The 26,290-nt window shown below is 37.9% G+C and overlaps 1 protein-coding gene across 5 annotated transcripts; it reads left to right on the forward strand.

Moving 5' to 3' along the window:
* The first annotated feature begins 174 nt into the window (after positions 1 to 174).
* On the forward strand, positions 175 to 25,894 carry LOC124641504 (mediator of RNA polymerase II transcription subunit 25-like). 5 transcript variants are annotated; one of them, XM_047179593.1, is made up of 16 exons: positions 175 to 379; positions 651 to 809; positions 1,114 to 1,277; positions 1,746 to 1,918; positions 5,554 to 5,654; positions 7,312 to 7,439; positions 7,985 to 8,127; positions 8,689 to 8,829; positions 9,592 to 9,789; positions 10,730 to 10,873; positions 11,422 to 11,530; positions 20,505 to 20,692; positions 21,133 to 21,375; positions 21,819 to 21,953; positions 24,319 to 24,387; positions 25,534 to 25,894. In XM_047179593.1, the coding sequence occupies exons 1-15, from the start codon at positions 258 to 260 to the stop codon at positions 24,355 to 24,357; spliced, it is 2,187 nt and encodes a 728-aa protein (XP_047035549.1). In that variant the 5' UTR covers positions 175 to 257; the 3' UTR covers positions 24,358 to 24,387; positions 25,534 to 25,894. The 5 variants fall into 5 exon arrangements, with proteins under 5 accessions (XP_047035549.1, XP_047035545.1, XP_047035546.1 ...); XM_047179589.1 differs by lacking the exon at positions 24,319 to 24,387; XM_047179590.1 differs by lacking the exon at positions 24,319 to 24,387 and having other exon boundaries at positions 25,537 to 25,894.
* Positions 25,895 to 26,290: the final 396 nt, after the last annotated feature.

Genomic DNA, 26,290 nt, shown 5'->3' on the forward strand with positions numbered 1-26,290 from the left:
TCTCTTTGAGGATTCTCTCTTCTTCATGTTCTTGAAAAATTATACGCAAGATAAAATAACAAATATTCTTACTAAAAGAAGTTGTAATTTTCATTCCAAAACCATTATAATTTTAATGTATTCAGTTTTGCGTAAATGGAAACGTTAATGTTGACAGCCAAGCCAAACGTCAATAATGAAAATGTCATCTGCTGCTTGCTTGTGTTATTGTATTTTTTAGTTTTTAAACAATAAATTTTAGGTTTAAGTAAATAACAATGGTAGTGAACGCTCCAGACTCGCCTGTACAGGCTGAAGTGATATTCGTAATTGAGGCTACGGCTGCTAATAGCGCGTATATAGGAGAACTGAAGACAAATTACATAGTCCCCACATTAGAGTAAGTAATCATCCTCTTTGCTGCATTTTAAGGTTCTTGGAGTGTTAAAAATGACTAGGGCAATCGTATAAAGTAATCTGCGCACTGGGTAAATGCTTGCTAGTAATGTATAATTAATCAGTGAGGTCATTTAGAACTTTACAGTGAAGCAAATCATCATCAATGCTATGAATATTTTTTGTCCTATTTTCGACACTTACCAAACCTATAACTTATAGAAAACATAGTTACCGTCTCCATAATGACCTTAATTAAATCTTTTTACTTCCAGATATTTCCATGGAGGTCCATTGGAGGAAGGAGGTGGGAGTGGGTCAGTGTATGCCATAGTTACATACAAAGCTGCTGACTGCCACCCTGGAGTTCCTGTCGCCACCTTCGGACCCTACACAAGTCCACAATCAGTTGTGGAGACTGTTGATAAAATACAGTAAGTGAGGCTTGATGTAATACTGTTTAAATAGTGTTTGAAATTATAACAGTAAGTAATTATCTTGTAAAAGGCTGCTAAGATGATTTTGAGTCTATTTTCTATGTTTACATACTTCCGCCAATGGTTCCAAAACCTATCCTCAGATCCAAATAAAAAGCTTATAGCCTTCCTCAAGAAAAAGGCTATCTTACATGGAAAGTCTTTCAAATTGGTTCAGTTCAGTTGTTCTTGAAATAAGCATTTTCAAACAAACACAGATTAATTATATGAGACTTATTTATTTCTTTCTTTTTCCTTGTAGATACATAGGTGGTCACGCAGAGAGTCGAGCATGCGTCACAGAAGCACTCACAGCGGCTCTCGCTTGTTTTGATGAGCTTGGCAGGACAGACATACCAATACATGTGCTGTTGTTATGCTGTTCACCTCCTTACTCGGCGTATGCTGGGGGACTGGTTCCTGCTGGTGAGTAGAAAAACCTATAAAAATACATTGAGAATTTTAGGAAGTCCAAGTGAAGGTATAGTTACATACATAAGTTTGTTGCTTTAGAAAATATTATTAAAAAAAGAGATGCAGAATGCTTTATAGCTTCCTATGAAATTAGAAAAAAAAAAACAGTTCAGTCTGGTTAAAGATATTTTATTTCAATGGCCAATAAGAAGAAGATTTTATACTCAAGGGAGTCAGGGCTGAAAACCAGTGAGTGCAAATCATTCGAGTGTCAATCCAACATTTATTGTTTATTGTAGCCGACCTTATTCCCGATTTATCTATATACGTGTACTTAGTATTAAGCTTAGGTTAATCAAAGCAGTACAATATACGCCTTAGACATAGCAACACGTCTCTATCATTTATCACCAATAACTCCCCACATTGCATTTCATTGGTGCTTGTTTCTTATTCTGATGCTATATATATGTGATTCAGAGTTTTTCTGTCTCTCAGGAGCCCCAGCGACCGTAGAGCAAGCGGCACGATTACTAGGCGAGCGCGGGGCGCAGGTGTCGGTGGCTGCAGCCCGAAGAGTGCCCGCATTACACGCGCTATACGAACACGCGGGGGGAGAGCTGCATCAGGCGCAACAAAGGAACTATGCTAAGGTAGGTGTCCTGATCATTATCCTCCTGTCCTTATCCGATTTTTTTGTGGTCTCTAGCTTTCACTGGAGCCTAAGAGGTGGCTTCCAATGTATTTTACATGAAGCAACTACTTATGAGATCTGAACTCAGTATTCTGGGAGTCACGATATCCCTTGAGAAGACTGGTTTTCACCTTTATAGATAAACGAATATAGTGATACCTCAAATATGAATAGTAAAAAGTTACCATTAGTTAGTCCCATACAGAATCCTATCTCTAGAAACCTAATCAACAGATGGACAGGTAATTGAAACCCATCTGTTCAGGATCTGTTAGTAACAAGGAGTATTATAATAATAATAATAATAAGCCCCGCAGGGCATCTGAGGCGGATGACGGGGAGTAGCGACCCCGCGGGGCTATATATCCGAGTGCTCCAGGGAGAGTATACTGTCCCCCATCTCCGGCTTGCCGGAGTGAAGCATGACGGGGGATAGATCTCCCGCCTCTTGGCTTGCCTTCATCGGCCGGTCAGAGTGGAGTCGCTAGAGCAAGGTTAGTCCTGCTCGGAGGGTAGGTGCCTCGTGGTAAGTGGCGAGTGGGCCGGTGATGCTGGACCCACAGGGAGCGCGTGATCTGCGTTTAAAGTCCGCCGAGGTATCCTCACTCTTCTCAGCCGCTCATGTCCCTGTTGCCCTCTTGTTGCTTTTCAGTGACTGATTCCCGGGGGCCCAGTAAGTGAGTTGGCGAGTCTCCACCTGCCATTTTAACATGTATTTAATACATTGTCATCGGCAGGTGCCATAGTTCCCGTAGTTTCCCCATTCCTAGTCCATTAGCATCCCATCACAATAGCCTAAGTAGTTTTCATCCATAGTTAGCAATAGTTTAGCACAGAACCGGGGATTGTCCTTGGGTACATTTCTATAGTGTATACAGGGATAATCGTCGGTTTTGTGTTACCATTTCATTAAAGTTGTCTCAAAAGGGCTTCAGCGTGTTGGCTTCGGCCCCACGTTCGCCTTCCAAAAATCCGGGACTCTGTAGTCCCGTGGTCGGTTAGAGACATACAAAAAAAAAAAAAAAAAAAAAAAAAAAAAAAAAAAAAAAAAAAAAAAAAATAATAAGCCCCGCAGGGCATCTGAGGCGGATGACGGGGAGTAGCGACCCCGCGGGGCTATATATCCGAGTGCTCCAGGGAGAGTATACTGTCCCCCATCTCCGGCTTGCCGGAGTGAAGCATGACGGGGGAGAGGTCTCCCGCCTCTTGGCTTGCCTTCATCGGCCGGTCAGAGTGGAGTCGCTAGAGCAAGGTTAGTCCTGCTCGGAGGGTGGGTGCCTCGTGGTAAGTGGCGAGTGGGCCGGTGATGCTGGACCCACAGGGAGCGCGTGATCTGCGTTTAAAGTCCGCCGAGGTATCCTCACCCTTCTCAGCCGCTCATGTCCCTGTTGCCCTCTTGTTGCTTTTCAGTGACTGATTCCCGGGGGCCCAGTAAGTGAGTTGGCGAGTCTCCACCTGCCATTTTAACATGTATTTAATACATTGTCATCGGCAGGTGCCATAGTTCCCGTAGTTTCCCCATTCCTAGTCCATTAGCATCCCATCACAATAGCCCAAGTAGTTTTCATCCATAGTTAGCAATAGTTTAGCACAGAACCGGGGATTGTCCTTGGGTACATTTCTATAGTGTATACAGGGATAATCGTCGGTTTTGTGTCACCATTTCATTAAAGTTGTCTCAAAAGGGCTTCAGCGTGTTGGCTTCGGCCCCACGTTCGCCTCTCAAAAATCCGGGACTCTGTAGTCCCGAGGTCAGAAAGAGACATACATAAAAATAATAATAATAAATGAGGTTAGCTAGTAAACATTTATTCAAATCCATAAATACATACGCGATTCCTATTTTAACTTACTCATTCGGTGTAATTAAATGGACAAAAACGGAACTGCATGCTCTAGAAGTGAAAACCAGAACCATACTAACACAACATAGATACCACCATCCTAAGTCTGCAATAGAAAGAGTCATTTTATCTAGAAAAGATGGAGGGAGAGGGTTAATTGAAATAAGCTATCTTCACAAACGACAAATTATAAATCTTAAGCAATTCTTCAGACGGAAACAAAACAATAGTACATTACACAAAGCTATAAGCGATTTAGATGAACAATACACACCACTAAATTTAAGCAACGACGATAACATAGAAACAGAAAATAAAACACAACATATAGAAGACATACACAGAAAATGGAAGCAAAAAGAACTACACGGTAGGCACCCGAACGATCTACAGCAGATATTCATAGATAAAGATGCTTCTAATAAATGGTTAGAATTAAGTGGATTGTTCCCAGAAACCGAGGGATTTATGCTGGCGATACAAGACCAGGTTATCAATACGAAAAACTATAGGAAATATATAATCAGAGACAGCACGATGAGAAACGACCTATGCAGAAAATGTCACAGTAAGCCGGAGACCATTCAACATATCACAGGAGCATGTAGCACACTTACACAAAACGATTACACACACAGACACAACCAACTCGTCAATATCATACACCAAAAACTAGCAGACAAACACAAACTCACGCAAGAACCATACGCACCATATTATAAATATTCACCAAAATCGGTTTTAGAGAATCAGCGATATAAGATGTACTACGACCGCACTATCATCACAGATCACACCATATACAATAATAGACCCGATATAACACTTATAGATAAGCAAAGTAAACACACATACATAATAGATATAGCAGTACCAAATACAAACAACATACAAAAAACGATTACAGAGAAGATCAGGAAATACACAGAACTACAAGAAGAAATAACTAGAGTCTGGAAAATGAACCGCGTAACAATAGTCCCAATAGTTATTTCAACTACAGGCGTCATCCCAAAACAAATTTTCAATAGCCTGAATGCCCTCAATCTATCTAAATTTACTTACCTCACATTACAAAAAGCAGCTATATTAAACACATGTCGTATAGTAAGAAAATTTCTACAGCTAGATCTGGACAATAATTTCAGTGCAGTACCAAATTCATCATCTCAAATTATCACATCAATAAATTAGTATCTCACTTTGGCTTAGGCCCGTAAGATACTACAAATACCAGGTTTCAATAAACCTGAGCAAATTAAATTTGAAAAACAAAATAATAATAATACCTGTTGCCCCCTTGTTGCGATTTAGCGACTGATTCCCGGGGGCCCAGTAAGTGAGTTGGCGAGTCTCCACCTGCCATTTTTACGTGTATTTATTACATTGTTATCGGCAGGTGCCATAGTTCCCGTAGTTTCCCCATTCCTAGTCCACTAGCATCCCATCACAATAGCCCAAGTAGTTTTCATCCATAGTTAGCAATAGTTTAGCACAGAACCGGGGATTGTCCTTGGGTACATTTCTATAGTGTATACAGGGATAATCGTCGGTTTTGTGTCACCATTTCATTAAAGTTGTCTCAAAAGGGCTTCAGCGTGTTGGCTTCGGCCCCACGTTCGCCTCCCAAAAATCCGGGACTCTATAGTCCCGAGGTCTGGTAGAGACATACAAGATATAATAATAATAATCTTTATTGGAACAAAAACACTTTTACAAATAATTTGATAATTTGATGTATTGTCCTCAGGACCCGCGACACTTGGTGCTACTCCGCGGGTACAGCCTGAAGGAGCGGCCGCCGAGCCCCGCGCCGCCGCCCGTGCCCGACATACAAGCTGATGTCTACGGGTATGCTTACAATATGCTGTGCTATACTTCGGCCGTTCAGAGAATGCGTTCCTGACACCTATCAGTTAGTCACGACTAGTGATGGGCACAACATAACACTGAGTTCGTTACCGTTCCTTCAAAATGAACCGCCGCATTATTTTAAGATTATTTTCGTTTTAAATTGGCGGAATCATTTGTTTTATATTTTAGTTATTTAAGTGGAAACCAAAAAAAGGTAATATTCATATAATAAAATTGTTTTATTTATTCTTTGTTACAAGTACATTGAATTGAATGTGCGAACAGAATATTAATCAGACTCCGATTTGCTTGAGGAGGTGGTGTCTTCATCATCATCTTCGCCTACATGTATAATTATATTATTATCAATAACAGAATCAATCCTGATATCTCGGTCTAACAAAAGCCGGGTAATCAAATAAAAACAGATCGAAAACACTTGAAAAACGTGGTCTATGCGCACGAAACGACAACGGACGACTGTTTTAGCGTCACAAAATGGCGGCCCATAACGCCATTTGGGGTTACCATTTTTAATCTAAGTATAAAAATGCGGTTTGGTCATAGTTTTATTTTTATATTTCATAAACGTTATAATTAAGTCTTATAGTCCATTATTTTCCAATTCTTAAAAAGAAAATCAAAACGTATTATTTTATATTATAACTGTATAAGAACAGATTACGATACTTGCCTGTTATTTTTAGCACAGCACTACAAAATATAAACCGCTGACATAACCTTGTAATAGCGCAGTATAGATTTAGAAAAATATTGTTTACCAAGTTATTTGACACTCAGTTTGGCACAAAATTATAACATTCATTGATTATTGATATAATAATGTTGTTTTAATGCTCCTCAATTGTTAAAACGGTAAACAACCAGCAAAAATATTTTTATCGTAACTGCAACGCCATTGCAAAGTTACGTCGTCAGTTCAATCGCGACGTGTCAGGAACGCATTCTCTGAATGGCCGAACTATAGTTTATATACTGTGATCTTACTCACATATTACCCGGATAATTTCAAGCAGGTTTTAAAAAATAAGGAGATTTTTTATATGTCAGTACTCCGTATCCCAGCAGAGCCCAGTAGGGCCAAGGCCTGCCGGGGCTGCGTTTTGTTCGAAAGAGTTACCGCGGCCCTGGTATATAAAAGGCCTATGACGGACGGAACACGACGGTTTTTAGTCAGTAAGAGTCTGACACTCCCTCACCGCTGCTAACCCACAGTGGGAGGAGTCATTTGATGATTTTTGACGTCGCGTCGTTAAAAAAAAAAGTACTCCGAATTCTCTTCAGAATTGGGTCTCCAACTTACGGAAAAATAATCTGAAATTTCTCTGTTAAGGTTCGAGCGAAATGTAGGTACATATGATGAAGGCTAAATCATTTCATGAGGGCGTTGAATACCATTTTTAGGCGTTTGGAAAAGGATTCTCCGAGAAACATAAATTCGTCCTAACCTATTGTATATTACTGTACAACCCGTGCCGATAAAGAATGGGATTAGAAATCGCGACAGCTGTATTTACCTCTCGCTCATGTGCTATAGTGTATGAGCGAGAGGTAAATACAGCTGTCGCGATTTCTAATCCCATTCTTTATCGGCGCGGGTTGTATATTTTAAATGTTGTATTCTTTTTCACAGACAGGGTCGCGGCACCGCCGTGCCGGCGCGGCCCGGGGCGCAGACGTTCCCGCGGCCCGGCGTCGCCGCTACTGCCGGCGTGGGGCCCGTCGGCAGTGTGGCTGGGGTACCCGGAGTCGCTGGCGTCGGTAAGTGTTACATATCATTACATATGATATATATATTATACATATATATACATATATTACATATGAAATGGTATACATATGGTAATATGGCATAGACGTGACGTCACGAGCCCCACTCTCAATCATTTTTGCGTAATGTCTTAGTAAATATTTAATGTTTTCTTAAAATAAGAAATACGTGTCCAATATTTTCTGCCTATCTTAAATGCAGACTAATTAGAATCACAATTTTTTTTACTCTATCATCGCGCTTATTACTTTATTTTTGTGGGCCATAACAACTCTTATAGGAATAAGATGATATTACTCAAATTTTCTAAGTATATCTTGGACACCCATGGGTGATAAAAAGGTGAAGGAAAACATCTTGAGGAAACCTGGACTGTAAAGTCTGAAATCACCAACGCGCATTGAGCAAGCGTGGTGATTAATGCTCAATCTTTCCGCGTGAGAGGAGGCCGTAACCCAGCAGTGGGACGATACAATGACTGTTACAGTAACTCAAGTTTTGGGTAATGCCAATCAAATAATTCTTTATCTCTCAGGTAATGCAGCATGTGGTCGCGGTGCCGGTAACTGGCTGGCCCCGCCTCGGGCCCCTCTCTACGCGAACAACTCTGCGCTTCTCACTCAACTAGCACAGCCGTCCTACCCGCCGCCGCCGCCACCGCCCGCTCACGCCGCACAGGTAAGGAGCAAATAAAATATTAAATAAAAAAGTTATTTCATTTTACATTATATATACCACTTCAAAGTACTGTAATTCTAATTCCGACCTATAAAAATAAAAAATGGAGCCCAAGGCTGATTTTGACTGCGCCGGCTGTTCATATAAGGAGATAAGCCAGCTGCGCAGGACATGTTATAGTGCACGAGTGCACTCACTATTCCTTCACTCTCATAGCCCGATGGGACGGAAAATTATTTCAAATAAGTTAAAGAGAGAGTACAGGTCCGACCAACTTCGAGATTACGAGCTGCTTTGTGAATATTTCTAAAACCCACAAAGCAATTTCGGGCCCAAACATTTGTATCGAGAATTTCTCTTCAATACGTGTTGACCGCCTGTGTAACTTTTTTGCAGTAAGACCATCTTTATCTTCTTACATCTTTATCTAAAAAAAATCTCAGATTATGACGTTGAAATAAGGTCTGTTTTGCAGCCACACTTTTGTTAGACAAGTGTTCAACAGATGTTTAAGTTTTTGTAGTAAGGCTGTATTAGTTTTACTAATGTTTTTGCCCCCAGCGTATGCCGTCGATGGTGACTCCTGGACCTTCAGGGGCTCAGCTGCAGCGCTCGTACATCTGGAGCGGCGTCATCGAGTGGATGGAGAAGGGCAAGCAGCCCGGAGACCAGCAGAAGACTACCAAGCACCTGCCTTGTCAGGTGATTGTCAACCTTATTGCTTTTGTGTGGAAGGTTGAATTTTATGTGGCAGAAATTTGAAAAAAAGTGGCGGAGACTACCAAGCATCTGCCTTGCCAGGTGAGTGTGAACCTTATAGTTTTGGGATAGAGTATAGTTACCATCGATGGTGACTCCTGGGCCTTCAGGGGCTCAGCTGCAGCGCTCGTACATCTGGAGCGGCGTCATCGAGTGGATGGAGAAGGGCAAGCAGCCCGGAGACCAGCAGAAGACTACCAAGCATCTGCCTTGTCAGGTGAGTTGAGAAAGAGTTGTGTAATTTGGTGTCAGAAATAATAATGGATCAAAAGCTGTTGTGAAACAGCGTGAGTAAAACATACATCTGCTGAGCCCAGTAGCTAACTACCAATCATCTTGTCGACCTTATATCTATGAGATAAAGTAGAATTTTCTCTGGAAACCTTAAATTATTCATAAAGTGGCATCATCGAGTTGATGGAGAAAGACGACAAGGTAAATCGTGTCAGTCAATTATCGACTTTATTGTTGCGTTAAGAAAAAACTATCGTTAACATTCATATTTTGTTTATTTTAGACTGTCTGAGGAGTGTATGGCGGAATCCTATGTTGCAGTATGTCTGCAATTGCTTGCAATGATGCTGGCCACTTTATTGCAGCCACATATTGCACAAAAATGAAGCACGTCTAGATGCGCCCTACCATTAAGACATATTGCAAGCCGTCAAACGGCCTTACATTAACCAAAATTCCTCCCTTCCCCAGGTATCAGCCAGCACAAAGGACATAGAGCCGGAACTCAAGGTGGACACCTGGCCGAACAAGTTGCTGATGCAGCTGATGCCCAAGCAGCTGATCAGCAACATCGGCGGACAGTACCTGAAGGACAGCAAGTCTGTGCTGTTTCATTTGCAGCCCAGTGAAGCGTTGGATTCACTGACTAAAGTCATGGTTAATGGGTTTGTGAGTATAATTTTGTTTTCTTTTTTTTTGTGTGTTGCGACTAATATTACAGGTACAACAATATGTTGCAGAATAACAACCTATTTTAGTATATGTAATACTATCTTATACACCTAAATGACTTCCGTCTAAATTCAAACTAGATTGCTGATACCGAATCTTAATAATTCCTCGATCACAAGAAATCATGGAATAAACATCCTGCTTTGGTATTGAAAAGTTAATGTTAATAGTTCTTAACTATAATAGATGATGGTGGAATGTAGTATGTATATGGAATGTTCAACGATTTTGCTATTATAGTTTCTTTATTGTAGATTAAGGACATTTGTGTCTACCTCATATAGTATATATCGGGTGTGTCGTTCACAATCACATTAAAATCTATCGCATATACTTTGTGATATTCTATGGCGAATTGTAAAAAAAATAACCTAATCCATTCAGTGGTTTAGCCACAGGAGTCATTTTTCGTTTTTATAATTTACAACATCATGTGTAAAACAGAGATAAAGTTAGGAGTATCGAATGTTTTGATCAGTTGACAGCTGTCAGTTTTCAAGGGAGAATTACAGTTGTTTGTAATGACTGACTTTTATATGGTGTTCTAATTTTCGCTCATTTTTATTCTATTTACTTTGTTTGAAAAATTCATTTTTTTATTTTTACGTATTTTTCTTTTTTCTTTGTGTTAATGGACATATATTAACCAGTATATTAACGCATTTCATTTAATGTGATTATGAACGACACACCCGATATAAGTCTATTTTACAATTATTTATTTACAAGGAAAGGCCTTTCTGAAACGTAATATTTATGTTCAAAATAAAACTTACCTAACAAAAAAATCAATTTCTAATAAGCAAGTCAATAGATAGATACGTTATAAACACCATCATTAATGCAACACTTAATGAAAATTTCTCATATTCTTAAGGCTGGTTGCGTTCACTTCTCCCCGATGCCGACGCCGCCGCAGTGCGATATCAAAGTGCTCATACTTCTCTACACGCCCGACAAGAAGGCTTATCTTGGGTTTATACCGAATAATCAGGCTACTTTTGTGGATCGGTTGAGGAAGGTAAGTTTATTAAATATCATTTATTTTTTTAATATAGAATTGGTAATAGACAACAATGGCTGATAAAAAGGTGAAGGAAAACATCTTGAGGAGACCTGGACTATAAAGTCTGAAATCACCAACCCGCATTGAGCAAGCGTGGTGATTAATGCTCAATCCTTCTCCGTGTGAGAGGAGGCCGCAGCCCAGCAGTGGGACGATAAAAAGGCTGCAACAGTAACAGTACATTAAAAAGAATGAAAAAATATTTAAAATGTAAAATTGATAGTCAAATCTTGTTTTCAACTACTAACATTTCTTCAAATCTGAAGCATTTCGATTTTTTTAAAGTTATTGTATGTTAGTGTTACATTGAAGTTTTGGTTTGTTATGTTATTTGCCAAATATTTCATTCTGCGTAAAACCGAAGGAAGCTTCTAGAACATAATGCAGATCAGTTTGCATTTTTTTTATACTTTGTTAATAACTGTATTCTGTCTATTTTATCTACACTAACCTTACCATGCATTAAACATCAGCTATAACCATCTACATATAACTTTGTCCAGGTGATTCAACAGCAGAAGATCAGCCAGATCATCAGCAAACAGCAGCTACCGGCTGCCGTCAGTAACGCGGGCGGCATGGCGCAGAATATGCCTAATGCGACGATGGCTGGTAAGCTTGTTAATATTGTGAAGCTTAATATTATGAAGCTTTAGTATTTGTTTCTATTCTTCTTCACAACACACATGTCTCATAGTGAGACTACACTTTGTCAGCCCAATATGACGTAACAGCGAGAGCACGGCCGGATGCGCTCATGAAGTCCTCCCGCGAGCAAGTTTCAGGGCACAGTGAGCATGCGATGAGGTGGGACATGACAAGTCAGAGAATTTGTGGTTCTATGTTTTGGGTTCTTTGTTACCGTGCAAACTCGTGGAATCTTGCCTTCATTTAAAGAATTAAAAAAGTAGGTACTACAGTCGATCCTGGATAAGCGAGAGTTCAAGGCAGCACAATCTCATTCTCGCTTAAAGAGGCTTCTCACTAACCCGAGTTTCTCGCTAATTTAATGCAAGTAGCGTTTCTCTCTTATAGGGGTACACAGCAATAACAAGGCACAGCAAGTACGAATGTAGTAAATATATACAGACAGACAAAGGTAATATGATAGAATCTATGTACATGATATGCACAATATATATTATGCATGTACATAGTCATGTAACGACCACACCTAGATCACAATATCAGTGCAACATTGTATTATTTCAGTAAGAAATATTCTTAATAACAATTGTGGACCACACCTTGTCCTTAATCACCATGCAACATTGTATTATTTAAGTAAAGAATATTCCTAGTAACATTTTTGTCACGTCTGATTCGAAGGAACGAGCAAGGTTTCCAATTTACTTAACTTTGTAAGAAACGACCCTACTGTACTACAATGTAAGATCAGGCTGCCTAGCGACGAGGGCGGTCCGCCCCACCAAGGCACTATTCCTTAAGTTAGTATAAAACAGGCAGGTTGTGTCACAGACGGAGATTCCTTTCTCGCCACCTGACGAACACTATTGTACCCCTTGTGTTTCGTAATTTGTATTAATATTTGAAGTGAATAATTAAATTTCGTATCAGTGCCCGAGTATTTCATTAGATCGCATCCCCAAGTGAGAAGAAAAATAATCAACCGCAAGTCCGCGGCTGACTTAACTGGCGCAGACGGTAGGATCTCTCGCTAGATTCGTGGGCAATTATACGTTCTCGCGACAAGAACACGCTTCAAGAAGAGGTCCATTCAAAAATCAGCGGTCTACGGTTCCAACGTCGAACCAACTCATCGGGTCTACACTTCGAGTCTACGAGTGAATAAGCTTCTTGACGGTCAAGCTCCACATCGAGACAACTCATCGACGGCGACGACGAGACAACGGGATAGAATAGGACAACGTCAAGCAGAAGGAATCCGGTAGGAGACAAAGTGGCTCTCCTTCCTCAATCAACCACCGTGTCCGGTCATCAGGGAATATCAACGGAACTTTAAGTGTATATGTGAGTACTACATTCCCCTCACTGTGGCCAAGACACCTTTAGCCATTCGTTAATACGATCGATCCTGTGAGTCTGTGGGATCGGCAGTGAGAAATCCAAAATCCTGTGTATATTGCACCTCGTACACTTACCTTTAATTCCCACCCCTTCCGGCTTTGTTACCTTAGGTCGTTCGCTGGTAACAGGCTTCCTATCCATACGATTTGTGTTAAAGTTAAACGACAGGGCTAGGGAATTAAGGTTAATTAGACATTAATAAACTGTATTAGGTTGGTGGCACACCAAAAGTCACCCAGAAAATAATTCTGTATTTGTAATAATTAAATAATAAATTGTATTAGGTTGGTGGCACACCAAAAGTCACCCAGAAAATAATTCTGTATTTGTAATAATTAAATAATAAACTGTATTAGGTTGGTGGCACACCAAAAGTCACCCAGATTATAATCTGTTGTTACATTAAGTAATATCCTCTGAGACGCCTTATATTATTGTATGGTTGGTGACATACCGAGAAGTCACTCAATATATATTGGTAGTCCTTAACGGATAATCATAGTAGATAACGGGTAATAAACAAGACAGCAGGAAAGCTATAGTTAGAAATATGTCTCAATTGAAGAATGTGACTGTCATACCTACGGACATAATTAAAATTATTCCCTTATTCGACGGTAATACTCGTCAAAAAGGGTTATTTTTGAGAAAATGTGATTATGTTCTGTCACTGTATCCTGGCAAGGATGAACAGAATAAATACAACTTAGAAGTTGTAACCAGCCGTCTTACCGGCTTGGCAGCTAGTTTAATTAGTGAAAGAGAAGATATTAATACGTACGAAGCATTTAAGAAATTAATTAACTCACATTTTGGGGACCCTCGTACCATTAATTGTTTAGCAAAGAAATTAGAATCTTTGTACATAAAACCTAACGAAAGATACTTGCAATTTTGTCATAGAATCCAATCAGCTAGAAGTGGCCTATTTAACAAAGTAAACCAACTCGAAGACGCGAACGTACGAGAATCAAGAATGATTATTTACAATGAACTCGCTCTAAATGTTTTTCGAAGATCCTTACCCAATCACTTGAAAACCCTCTTGCGCCTGCATAATGCCGAGTCACTAGAGGAAGCATTAGAGATAGTGTTAGAAGAAGAAAACGACGCGTATTTAGGGCAGCTAGACGATGAAATCTTGCGCAATAAACAGCGATCGCGTGGAAATAATCCTAATAACAGGATCTACAATTTTAATTGTAACAGTAATTACAAACCTCCGCAACCGCGTCAGAACGGGCAAATACGTCAATCAAATAACCGAAGCGGGCAAAGGCCACCGTTCAATAATTCTTATCAAAGCCCACAGAGGCCACAGTACTATCAAAACCAACCGAGACCATCTTACAACAATCAAGACCCACAGAGGTCCCACTTTAACAATTTTAACAATCAATGGCGCAACCAGAACAATAACCAAACGCGCCCTGCTAATAATAACAACCCGCATTGCCAAACTAACCAAACAGCGCGCAACACCAGTAATAATAACCGACCCTTAAATATGAACTACACTCAACAAAGTAATGTTGAAGAAAATAACGAAAACTGCATTAATGCGAATGACGCGAATGACACTAACCGACCAAATTTTCAAATAACAGCCTCAACTTCTGCACACATATAATTATAAATGCAGAATTACCGTATATATTTATTCCAGAATTATCTGCTAGACTACTATTAGACACGGGTAGTACAAGATCCTTTTTGAGTAACAAATTAGTAGAAGCTAATTTCTCCACAAGAAAAATTCCGGAGAGTTTTGAAGTCGTAAGCACTCATGCTACAACCAAACATAATGGGGCAGTAATAATAAATCTATTCAGTAATTTCAACACCGACATGAAGTGTAAATTTTATATCTTCGATATCGGGGATTGTTACGATGGATTGATAGGTAACGATTTATTGTTTGAATTAAAGGCCATAATTAATCTAGAAAAGGCCCAGTTGATTACTGAACAAGCGGTCATACCTATATATTTTCAACGAAAATTAAACAATTTTCAACCAATTACTATCGAATTACCACCCCGAAGCGAACAAAAGGTAAAATTACCTACCGACTTATATAACGGTCAAGGCACTATTGAATTCCAAAATTTCACGATAGGTGTTAGAATGCCCAGCGCACTAGTACAATGTAACAAAGGTTATGCGCACACAGTTATACAGAACACTCAAGAACAACATTACACGCTTAAGATTACCGCACCATTTAAGGTAACAAAGTATGAAACCAACAATAACAAGTGTTGTTTTATCAATTATCTAGAATCAAAAGAACTAAATAGCATCCTAGAAAATAATTTACAAAAATTACGATTAGATCATATGAACGAAGAAGAAAAGGCGCAAATTTATGATTTATGTCTCCAATTCAAAGACATATTTTATTGTGAAGAAATACCACTTTCATTCACACATGCAGTTAAACATCAAATTAGAACACAACATAACGATCCGATATACGTAAAAGCTTATAGACAGCCACCCGCGCAGAATGAAGAAATTAAACGACAAGTGTCGAAATTAATGCAAGATAATATAATCCAGCCTAGCCACTCTCCTTGGAGTGCACCTGTACATTTAGTACCAAAGAAAATAGATGCTACCGGAGAGCAAAAATTTAGAATGGTCGTAGATTATCGGAAATTAAACGAAATTACGTGTGACGACAAATATCCCTTACCAAACATTGCTGATCTATTTGATAAGCTAGGTAATAGCTCATATTTTACCACACTTGATTTAGCTAGCGGTTATCACCAGATAGAAGTGCAGGAAGAGGATAGACCAAAAACTGCGTTCAACACTCAATTCGGTCATTACGAATTTCTCAGAATGCCATTTGGACTAAAGACAGCTCCAGCCACCTTTCAAAGGGCAATGGATAATATTCTGAGAGGATTACAAGGCATCCATTGTCTAGTTTATTTGGATGATGTAATTATCTTTAGTAACACCCTAGAAGAGCATATTCGTAAATTAAAATTAATCTTTAAAACCTTAAGAGAGGCAAACCTTAAAGTGCAACTAGATAAATCTGAATTCCTACGAAAGGAAGTTCTATACTTAGGACATACGATCACAAAAGATGGACTTAAACCAAATCAAGACAAAATAAATGCTATAATAAATTATCCCTTACCGAAAACAATTAAAGAAGTAAGATCGTTCTTTGGACTTATCGGTTATTACCGAAAATTTATTAAAGATTTCGCAAAGATTACTAAACCATTCACGCGTATACTTAGAAAGAATAGAAAAATCGAAATGAATAAAGAATTTTTGGAAGCTTTTGAGCTTTGTAAAGAATTACTTATCAATGCACCCTTATTACAATTTCCGGACTTTACTAAAACATTTCTATTAACAACCGATGCTTCAGAGATAGCATTAGGGGCAGTATTGTCACAAGGCACAATAGGCAGCGACAAGCCAATAGCTTATGCTAGTCGAACTCTAAACGACGCAGAAAAACGTTATAGTACCATAGAACGGGAGTTATTAGCAGTAATATGGGCTGTAAAGCATTTTAGACCATATCTATATGGAAAGAAATTTCTTATCTATACGGATCATAGACCCTTAACATGGCTCTATTCATTAAAAGAACCTAATAGTAAACTAACTCGTTGGAGGTTAAGACTTCAAGAGTACGATTTCGAAATAATTTATAGAAGCGGAAAACAAAACACTAACGCTGATGCGCTATCTAGGATAAAAATAAATTTATTAAATGACTCTAACACACAAAATTCTAGGGGAGAACAAAATGTAGCTCCATCTCAATCAGTAGCTTTAACAGATAAAGCACGAGTAGATTCTGAAGAAACTTTAACTGTTGACGACCCAGAAGTGACAATGACAGCTTCAGAAACTTCAGGTTCAGAGAGTTTGGAAGATAATGCTATTCCAATTATTCGAGAAGCCATAGATTCGAAACCGAATCAATTAATAATAATTAACTGGCATAAAAATACCTTAGAAGTTACGGATAGATCCAGAAATAAGCAAAAGATCTTAGAAGTTAGATTGCCTTTAAACGATGAAAAATTAATTAAAGAATTTCTTAAAGGAAACTTAGAACATCAAAGAAAATATTATATTTACTACGATAATAAGAATCAAAGATCATTGTTTAATAAAATAATTATCGAATTATTTAAAGATATTCCAATAGAAGTAATAGAATGTACCGAAAGAGTACTATATGTAGAAGACGAAGCAGAACAAAGAAATATAATAACAGCATATCACGAAGGAAAAACTTGTCATAGGGGAATAAAAGAAACGCTTAACCGAATAAAAAGAAATTATTATTGGCAAAATATGGAACAAACCATATCGGCAATAATAAATGCCTGCGATATTTGTAAAAAAATGAAATACGATAGGCATCCTTTGAAACCACAAATACAACTAACCCAAACAGCAAGTAAGCCGTTCCAGGAAATCTTTATAGATATTTTCTCAATTGAAGGATACTCTTTCCTTACATTAGTTGACTCATTTTCAAAGTTGGGCCAAGCAATTGAAATAAAAAGTAAATCAACACCTGAAATAGTCAGAGCACTAATAAAATACTTTTCTTCTTACGGTGTACCTAATAAAATAAATTGTGATCCAGGCACGGAATTTAATAATAACCTAATGAAAGAAACCTTAACTTTTTATAAGATAGATTTACATATCGGGACTCCCAATAATCCAAATTCAATGGGAATCGTCGAAAGATTTCACTCGACAATTACGGAAATATATCGCATCGCGAAGTACCAACATAAAATAACCGATGCAGCCTCTGTAATGACATATAGCATAATGGCATACAATAACACAATCCATTCTGCAACAAACTTAACTCCTTTTGAAGTCATTTTTGGATGTACTAATGCTACCAGCATTTTTGACGTAAATTTTGAACATATGTATATGCAACAACTAATAAAAGAACATGCAGATAGGACGTCATTTTTATATGATTTCTTAGCTGATAAAATGAGAAAAGATAAAATATCTAGACAGAAAGGCGGAGAAAATGTAAAAATAAATGAAGGAGATCAAATTTACTCAAAATTAGTCAATAAAAGACGTGGAAAAGATAAACCACGATATGAAAAGGCCTTAGTTATAGGAGAAGTAGAACGTAACGTAGTACCTATCCAAGTAAGAGAGAGAGTCACAAAAGTACCCGTAAGAAATGTCAAAAGACCAACCAATTGAATAACGATATAAGGCCCCCGCCCCTTCCCCAAAAGGAAAAATAAAAGGGGAACATTTTATGTACTTAGTAATAACAATTAGAAATAAGATTTCATGTTTTTAGAAATAAGATTCATGTACTTAGAAGTAAGATTTCATGTATTTAGAATTAATATTTTATGTGTGTTTAGAAATAACATTTCATTTGATTATTTTAGACATAAGAATTTCACTTTCTAATATTATCATGAGGAACCAGGAATGAAATCTACCTTCGGTATATTTCAATCTAAGAAGGGAGGAGTCATGTAACGACCACACCTAGATCACAATATCAGTGCAACATTGTATTATTTCAGTAAGAAATATTCTTAATAACAATTGTGGACCACACCTTGTCCTTAATCACCATGCAACATTGTATTATTTAAGTAAAGAATATTCCTAGTAACATTTTTGTCACGTCTGATTCGAAGGAACGAGCAAGGTTTCCAATTTACTTAACTTTGTAAGAAACGACCCTACTGTACTACAATGTAAGATCAGGCTGCCTAGCGACGAGGGCGGTCCGCCCCACCAAGGCACTATTCCTTAAGTTAGTATAAAACAGGCAGGTTGTGTCACAGACGGAGATTCCTTTCTCGCCACCTGACGAACACTATTGTACCCCTTGTGTTTCGTAATTTGTATTAATATTTGAAGTGAATAATTAAATTTCGTATCAGTGCCCGAGTATTTCATTAGATCGCATCCCCAAGTGAGAAGAAAAATAATCAACCGCAAGTCCGCGGCTGACTTAACTACATTGTACATATATATTTTTAAATGTCTACGAAAACAAAACAAAAATTAATTCACTATGTAATTTTATTTTATTTAGAACTTAATTACACTTTAAAAAATCCGTCAATTTCGTTTAGGTTTCTGTTTTTGTATTTCGAATGTTTTTCTCTAGCTCATAAATTTTGTCGAATATTGCTTGATCAACAACCGCCGTGTATTCAAAGTACTGATGGACCGTATCCAACGCATTTAAAGCTAGCTTCATTGGAATGATCTTTATTTCCGTTTCCGGAATCTGTGCCTCGTCTTCACTGTTATTCCCAGCAATACAGGTGTTCACACAATTCTTAACGATATCGTCGTCGGTTTGTTCTCGTTTTGACATGATGCAGAACTGAACTGTCCTTGTCAATTGATGACTATAAACTGAGTAATTCCGACAAACACGATGGTACACGGGCACACGTGTCCGTTCCAAAAGAATGCGATAGAATAACAATATAGTTCGTTTCACGAAATATAATAGTACAATGGTAGGACGTACCACGAAAGTTAAGAATGAAGAGTCATAAAATTACAGATGTTTTTTAACTGACTTCCCAAAAAGGAGGAGGTTCTCAATTCGGCCGGTATGCTTATTTTTTTTTTTCTATGTATGTACATCGATTACTCCGAGGTTTATAGACCGATTTACGTGATTCTTTTTTTGTTCGACTCGAAATAGCTGCCAGTTGGTCCCATAGTCATCAGGTCAGGATCTGATGATGGAAACCCTGAGAAATCGAGGGCAACCTTCGAAAGTTGTAGGCATACATAGGGTAAAAACTTGACACTCAGGTGTACGCCTAAAAGCACTATTCAACAGTGAAGATTTGGAGCTGACCTGATGATGGAGACCAGAGAGGGCCGAGGGAACTCGACAACTGAATATGTAAACTACCTCTGTTTGGGCTTAAATTACTTGTATTGACAAGACCTTTACAACAGTGAAGGTTTGGAGCTGACCTGATGATGGAGACCAGAGAAAGTCGAGGGAACTTTTACAAAAAAATTAAACCGAGTTCCCAAAACACTAAAAAGCAAAAAAAAAAAACTAATTTTAGGTGCATCGGCCTAGAAGTCGGTGGCAAAATTAACTTAGTAACATCCATTAGACACCGACTTCTAGGCCGATGCACCTAAAATTAGTTTTTTTTTGCTTTTTAGTGTTTTGGGAAGTCGGTTTAATTTTTTTGTAAATAAAGCTTGACCGTCGCTTATAGAGGTATAGACAAGTAGCAGTCTCACTAACGAAGATCTGATGGAAGAACGAATCTCTCTTACAGAGATTTCTGCTTCTCGCTAATAGAGGTTTTGGGAGCTTACAATTACGGATCCTGGCTGTTACTCTCACTTAAATATATAGTTTTCTCACTTATCCAGGTTTGACTGTATTATTTTTCGACACTACTAGATATACGACCTTTTCCTGTAATTTGGCTTATATGTAATTTGGCTTATTTTGAACTGTGATGATTTAATATACATATAATTTTCCCAGGTTCAAGCGCCATGTCCAACGCTGGTATGACATCAGGCGGGCTAGGCGCTGGGATGGCGGGCGGCATGCAGCCAGTGGGCAACGTGGGTAGTGTGGGCAACGTGGGCAATGTGGGCAACGTGGGGCAGATGCCCGGCCCCGGCCCCAGCCAGGGCATGGTGCAGTCGCAGATGCAGCAGCATCAGCAGGTATGATAATTTAGACTAATGTGTTAACCTGAACAGTTTGTTTTGAATGCACTAATCTCAAGAAGTACAGGCCATATTCTTAAATTCTTATAAAAAAATGTGGTATAAAAAATGTGGTAGCTAGCCTATGTTAAGAGGAAGGCTACGTTTGACAATAAAGTTGGTTTACTTTTAACTTATGTAAAGTAGATAAGTATTACATTCTGCTAAACACAGTATTTTTCAATTTTAACTGGCAATGCCAAAACTTGTGAATAATATTTTTATACAGATAGGTGATGAAACCCGTTATTTACCCATATCTTCTTATCGAGTAAGCTGCAGGTTTAATCACCCTACAAGCCTTAGTATCACAGTTTACTTAAAAACCACTTGACAAGCTCTGCACTGATACCACTCATATCGCTTCCACACACACTTACATCTTTATCTCTTTCCAGGGCATGATGATAGGCGGTTCAATCCAACAGCAAGTACAACAAGTGGGCAGCAAGGGACCCCGCCCGGTCACACAACTAGACGGACTCGAAGCCGCCCGACAACAGAACCTAGAGAAAATACAACATCTACAGCAAACGTTGGAAGCCGCCCACCAACAGGAAGCACAATTCAAGTCGCAGATGGACATAATGTCACACTTGCATGCCGCCCAACAACAGGAACAGCACTATAAACAACTCGAGGTATGTATCACGCGACATATAACACACGTTATAGGCCGCCCATCAACAAGAAGCCCAGTTCAAGTCAACAAAAACATGTAAAACAAAAATACAGCAAACGCAAAAGGCAGTTTGAGTGGGGCCCAACAGGGCCAAGGCCCGCCGGGGCTGCGGAATTATTCGAAGGAACACGATGGATTTTTGGTCAGTAAAAGTCTGACAATTTACTCACCGCTGCTAACCCGCAGCCCGCAAAAAAAAGATGGAAAAGGATTAACTGTTCCCTACGATTTCACGCCATCTCGAAAGAACTCCTTCCCGTTCCCGGATTGAAAAGTAGCATATAGTATGTCATTGTTTCATCCATTTTCGCATAAAGGAATAACAAACACACAATCTCACAAACATTCTCCTTTATAATGTTACTTCTCAAAATTTACAAAAATAAAATATGAACATTACAGGAGCAACAACGCAAACACCAGCTACAGCAACAGTTGCAGCAACAGATCAGAGGAGCTCAGGGTGCCACACACCCGCCTCGCATCATGCGTCCGCTGTTGCCGTCCAACCCGGGCTTAAGGCATCTGCTGCAACAGGTAAGTGGGACTAGGGTAGGGATATAATGTACAAAGAATTTATTTAGTTTAGTCTTGTCCTTTTAGGCACTGAGGATACCTGCTCAATTATTTAATTAATCAAATATAAAACATAATAGAAACGTGAAATAGAAATATGTATGTTAGCCATAGATATCATAGTCTGGACTCTATTTGTGTAGGCTTTTATTATAGGTAAACATTTTTTTTTTTCAAGACTTAACGCAAATGAAAACACTTTAAACAAGTAAACTGCTAATTAAAATAACAATTTTTAGCTGCATTTTGATGTTTAAGCAGAGTTTAAAAAAATAAAAAGTATCGACCATATCGAGATTGTTTATCTTTAGATAAACGCCTACTCAAAATGAAGTATAGCTTAGTCTAGCTAGTCATATTAGGCATTTTAATCACGGGATATTAGCCCAACGATTTAATCAAGTTATAAACATACCATTGTGCAATAAAAATAGTATAACGTATGTTAGCATTAGAGATTCAGATAATAGTCTAGCTAGATACAATTTTAGTTTTTTTTTTTTTATTATTCTTTAAAATTATAAGGGGTTTTTATCCACAAGGATACGCCAACCCCATTGTACCTTATTGCTACTATTACACAGATAAACTTATACCCCCTTACTTATAAAATCACTAATCACCTTCTAAGCAACATTTTAACTAATCACTACTTAAAGTCTTAAGTAGTGATTAAATGTTAGTTAAGACATGCTTAAGCAACGTTTATAAGTAAGAATTTTCTTAAACAGCCCTTAAGTATTACTTATATTTAATTCACGTTTATAAGTAAGGCTGTAAATCTATCTTATACACTACTTACAACTTGAACTACAAATTGGATTATAAATTGAACTACCTTTAATTAATCTAGGAATCTGTTATTAAGTAACATGTTGTACTAGACCACACAATCTTTTTGCAACTTTTGATTTAGGATTCGCTAAAATAGTGAAAACGAGCCCTAGATCGAAAACATTTAAATCAAAATCCCTAATCAATGAATCTCTTTCGTTTTTGTTCTTAGCACATTCCATCAGCAAAAATTTTAGGATGAAAATGTAAATATCGAGTTCCTAGCATATCATAGAACTTAGTATTAATTCACCTCATGAATATTTTAAACAAAGTAACAGTTTTCGTTAATCATCTTTTGCTCACTAACATTTTGTCCTTAGCTTTAAAGTCATTTTCAATTGCTTTGCTCTGAAAATATCTATTCTACATATTGAGTAAATCCTTATAATCACGTTTGAAAACAAGAATTGGTAAATGACTTTGAAGTTCGATGCTCTATAGCCCTTTATAATTTTTATTTGTCACCTTTCATTGATGATCTTTAGTTTTAGAGTTAGTCTTACCCAAACTACAAAAGGTTACTTCCATTTAATTCAAACCATTTCATCTTGCGCACCCATACTACCCCTTTTCCTTCAATTGCCATACCTTTCGTTTTGTCAATGAAACAATAATTAAGTAATTTCAATATTAATGAAAAGTGTAGAAAAAAAAATTGCAGAATATGTAAGTACAGACAGTCAATCCCGAAAATTAATAAACACTTTATAATTTCACATGACATTTGTCTTTTTTGTGAAAGGTATGGCATTAGGATATCCATTTTTCAATTAATTGGGTTGCCTTCATAACATAGTGTAATATATATTCACATTCATAGAGCCTTTTCAGATGTGGACGAGTTCATACTAACGCTTGTCATCATTGCAGCTTGTTTTAACATGCCGTGCTCTTAGTGCGATTGAGCGTAGTTGAGGGTCACGTTTATAACGTTTTTTGTAAAACCTGTGTTGTGAATTTTTTTGTTGAGTGAAACTGAGTGGTATGTCATTTTAAAATAATACTGACATATTATTTATTTGAATATATTTTATATGGAATCTGTAAAGGTGAGATTCCGGCGATGTGACGCACACAAATATTTCTACTGCTGGTCTACTCGCTCTAACGAACAATAACAAATTCTACGACTTCTAACATTTTTTAACTGTCCATGAAATGGAATGGTTTATGCGTGAACACATGCTGGCAACAGACTCACGCTGACGCGTACACATTTGCGTGTAATCTACCCTTTACTAATTGTTTCAATCGTACCAAATATAGAGAATTCTGTCACACAATTCAACCAATTTAATTTAAAATCAAATACCAACATAAAAATCTAAAATTAACATTTAAAACTCCACGTGACGCTCAACTCACGCCCCAACGTGCCGCTCAACTCACGTCCCAACTATGGTCACACTCAGATCACATGACTGAGCTCGGCTCAGCTCAGCTGACGTCACGCTCATACCACGTGACAGCTGAGTGCGTAATGTTTTAGCAACAGCAGCAGCCGCGCGGCGCTCGGCCTCACATGTGAGCGACTGGACTCACGCACTTAGTCGCACAAGTAATGCTTCAACACCTTCTATTACTAATTTATGGAAGGTAACATGTATTTTTAGTGCAAATAAATGATTTCGCGTCCCACATAAAAGTTTTCACAGCACCTATCTCAAAGACAAATGCCATCTCAATCGATTCAAAAATTAATAATATTTCAGCCATTGTATTATTTTTTATTATTTATTTGGATTTTCAACAGAGGATACACAGGGGCCCGATTCTCCTAAGTTTATAATGTCAAAATCGAATAGAAATCGAATCGCAATATGATCGCAATAGCAGTTTTAACCATATCGGGCATTCTGCTACTAATAAAAGACCAATCGTATTCGATTGACATTTGATTGGTGTGCGATTGGTTTGGATTGGTCTGCTATTTTGGTGATTTTGGTCTATACGGTAGTTTGCTGTACAATCATTTTGCAATCGTAAATCATTTGCAGACAAAATGATTCATTATTGAATGACAGAAAAGGATAAAAACATTTATTTCAAAGAAAAAATAGCAGAATACCGCATACGCTTCAATCGTAATCGAGTCGGGATTGGATCTCAGTCGAATCGAGTCGAACGTGAATCGTATGTCGTTTAAGTAAAATTAGGAGAATCGGGCCCCAGAACACTGACATTAAACACAAATTATCAAGTAATTTTTAAATAATATAGGTATTTTATATCGACTTGTATATTATTTGCACTACAAAATACATGTTATTGTTCCAGTTTTTATGTTGCATGCTTGTTTTATTGGTTGTACCATACCTATCTTCTATGTACATACAATTAATAGTTTCATTAACACCCGCTTCTATTAGAATCATGATTCAACCTCACTTCATTCTATCGAATTGTAAATAATAGATTTCAAGGAAGAAAATGTTTATTGTAAATAGTTATTTTCTGTACAATTTACAGGTATTTTGGAGCTTTGGGAAATATGATTTCGTAACAAAATTTCTTCTAAATCTGTTAATGTTTTAAACGTTTTATCCTCTCTTTTTGATCTTATTATGGAGGCAAAAAACTCTCTTTTGTTATGTGTCTTTGAGAAAATTTCATAACGTTGCCCTATGTGGAAAATTCTTACGAGATTTTCGACTTTTTTTCTGACTCAAGTACCTCCCATATTAAAATCAATTTCTGTTCCTAGCAGCCGCAGTACAGGCCCGGGGGCGGAGCACCGCGGCCAGCGTCGCAGCCCCAACAGTTTGATGACGTCAACAATTACTCCGATTTTATTTAGGCTTAATTAGTAAATTTTTGGATGATTAAAAGCATTGATTTGTAATGTGGAACGTCAAATTTGTGAATTTAGGTACCAATATTATGTGAAAATAATTGAAAACTTTTTTTTTACCAAAAAAAGGGGTAAAAATAGATAATGGATCATAAATAATTGTTGATAAAATACTGAGGTATACTGAGGATGTGTATCTATGAAGTCTGTTCCCAATAGTGAATATGAATGTTTATACAAAATAGTAACTAAGGAATAAATGAGTTTTTACATATTTTTGCTTTTCATTTAATCTATTCAGCTACTTTTGGTGTCCTGGTTTCTAAGCTACTGTTGTCAACTTGAGTGTTTAGCTACTTTTAACTTTTAGAACGTGTAGCGAATTATGGCGTTTATAATGTCAAGGAATGAATGGCGTCTTCGTTGTGCACCAGTTTTGGAAAGAAGAAATAATAATTTGGGAATAAGATGCGTAAAGCGACTTAAGGGGTAGTCTGTATCTACACATGCAAAGATATGGGAACTATTATCATCACCTGTCTAGCCTTTTCCAAACTATGTTGGAGTCGGCTTCCAGTCTTAACCGGATGCAGCTGAGCACCAAGATATGGGTACTAAAGGTATAAATAAAAACAATGATGTAAAATATCTCCTTATGTATTAAGTATTT

Source organism: Helicoverpa zea, chromosome 22 (assembly GCF_022581195.2).
Source record: "Helicoverpa zea isolate HzStark_Cry1AcR chromosome 22, ilHelZeax1.1, whole genome shotgun sequence".
NCBI lineage: Eukaryota > Metazoa > Arthropoda > Insecta > Lepidoptera > Noctuidae > Helicoverpa > Helicoverpa zea.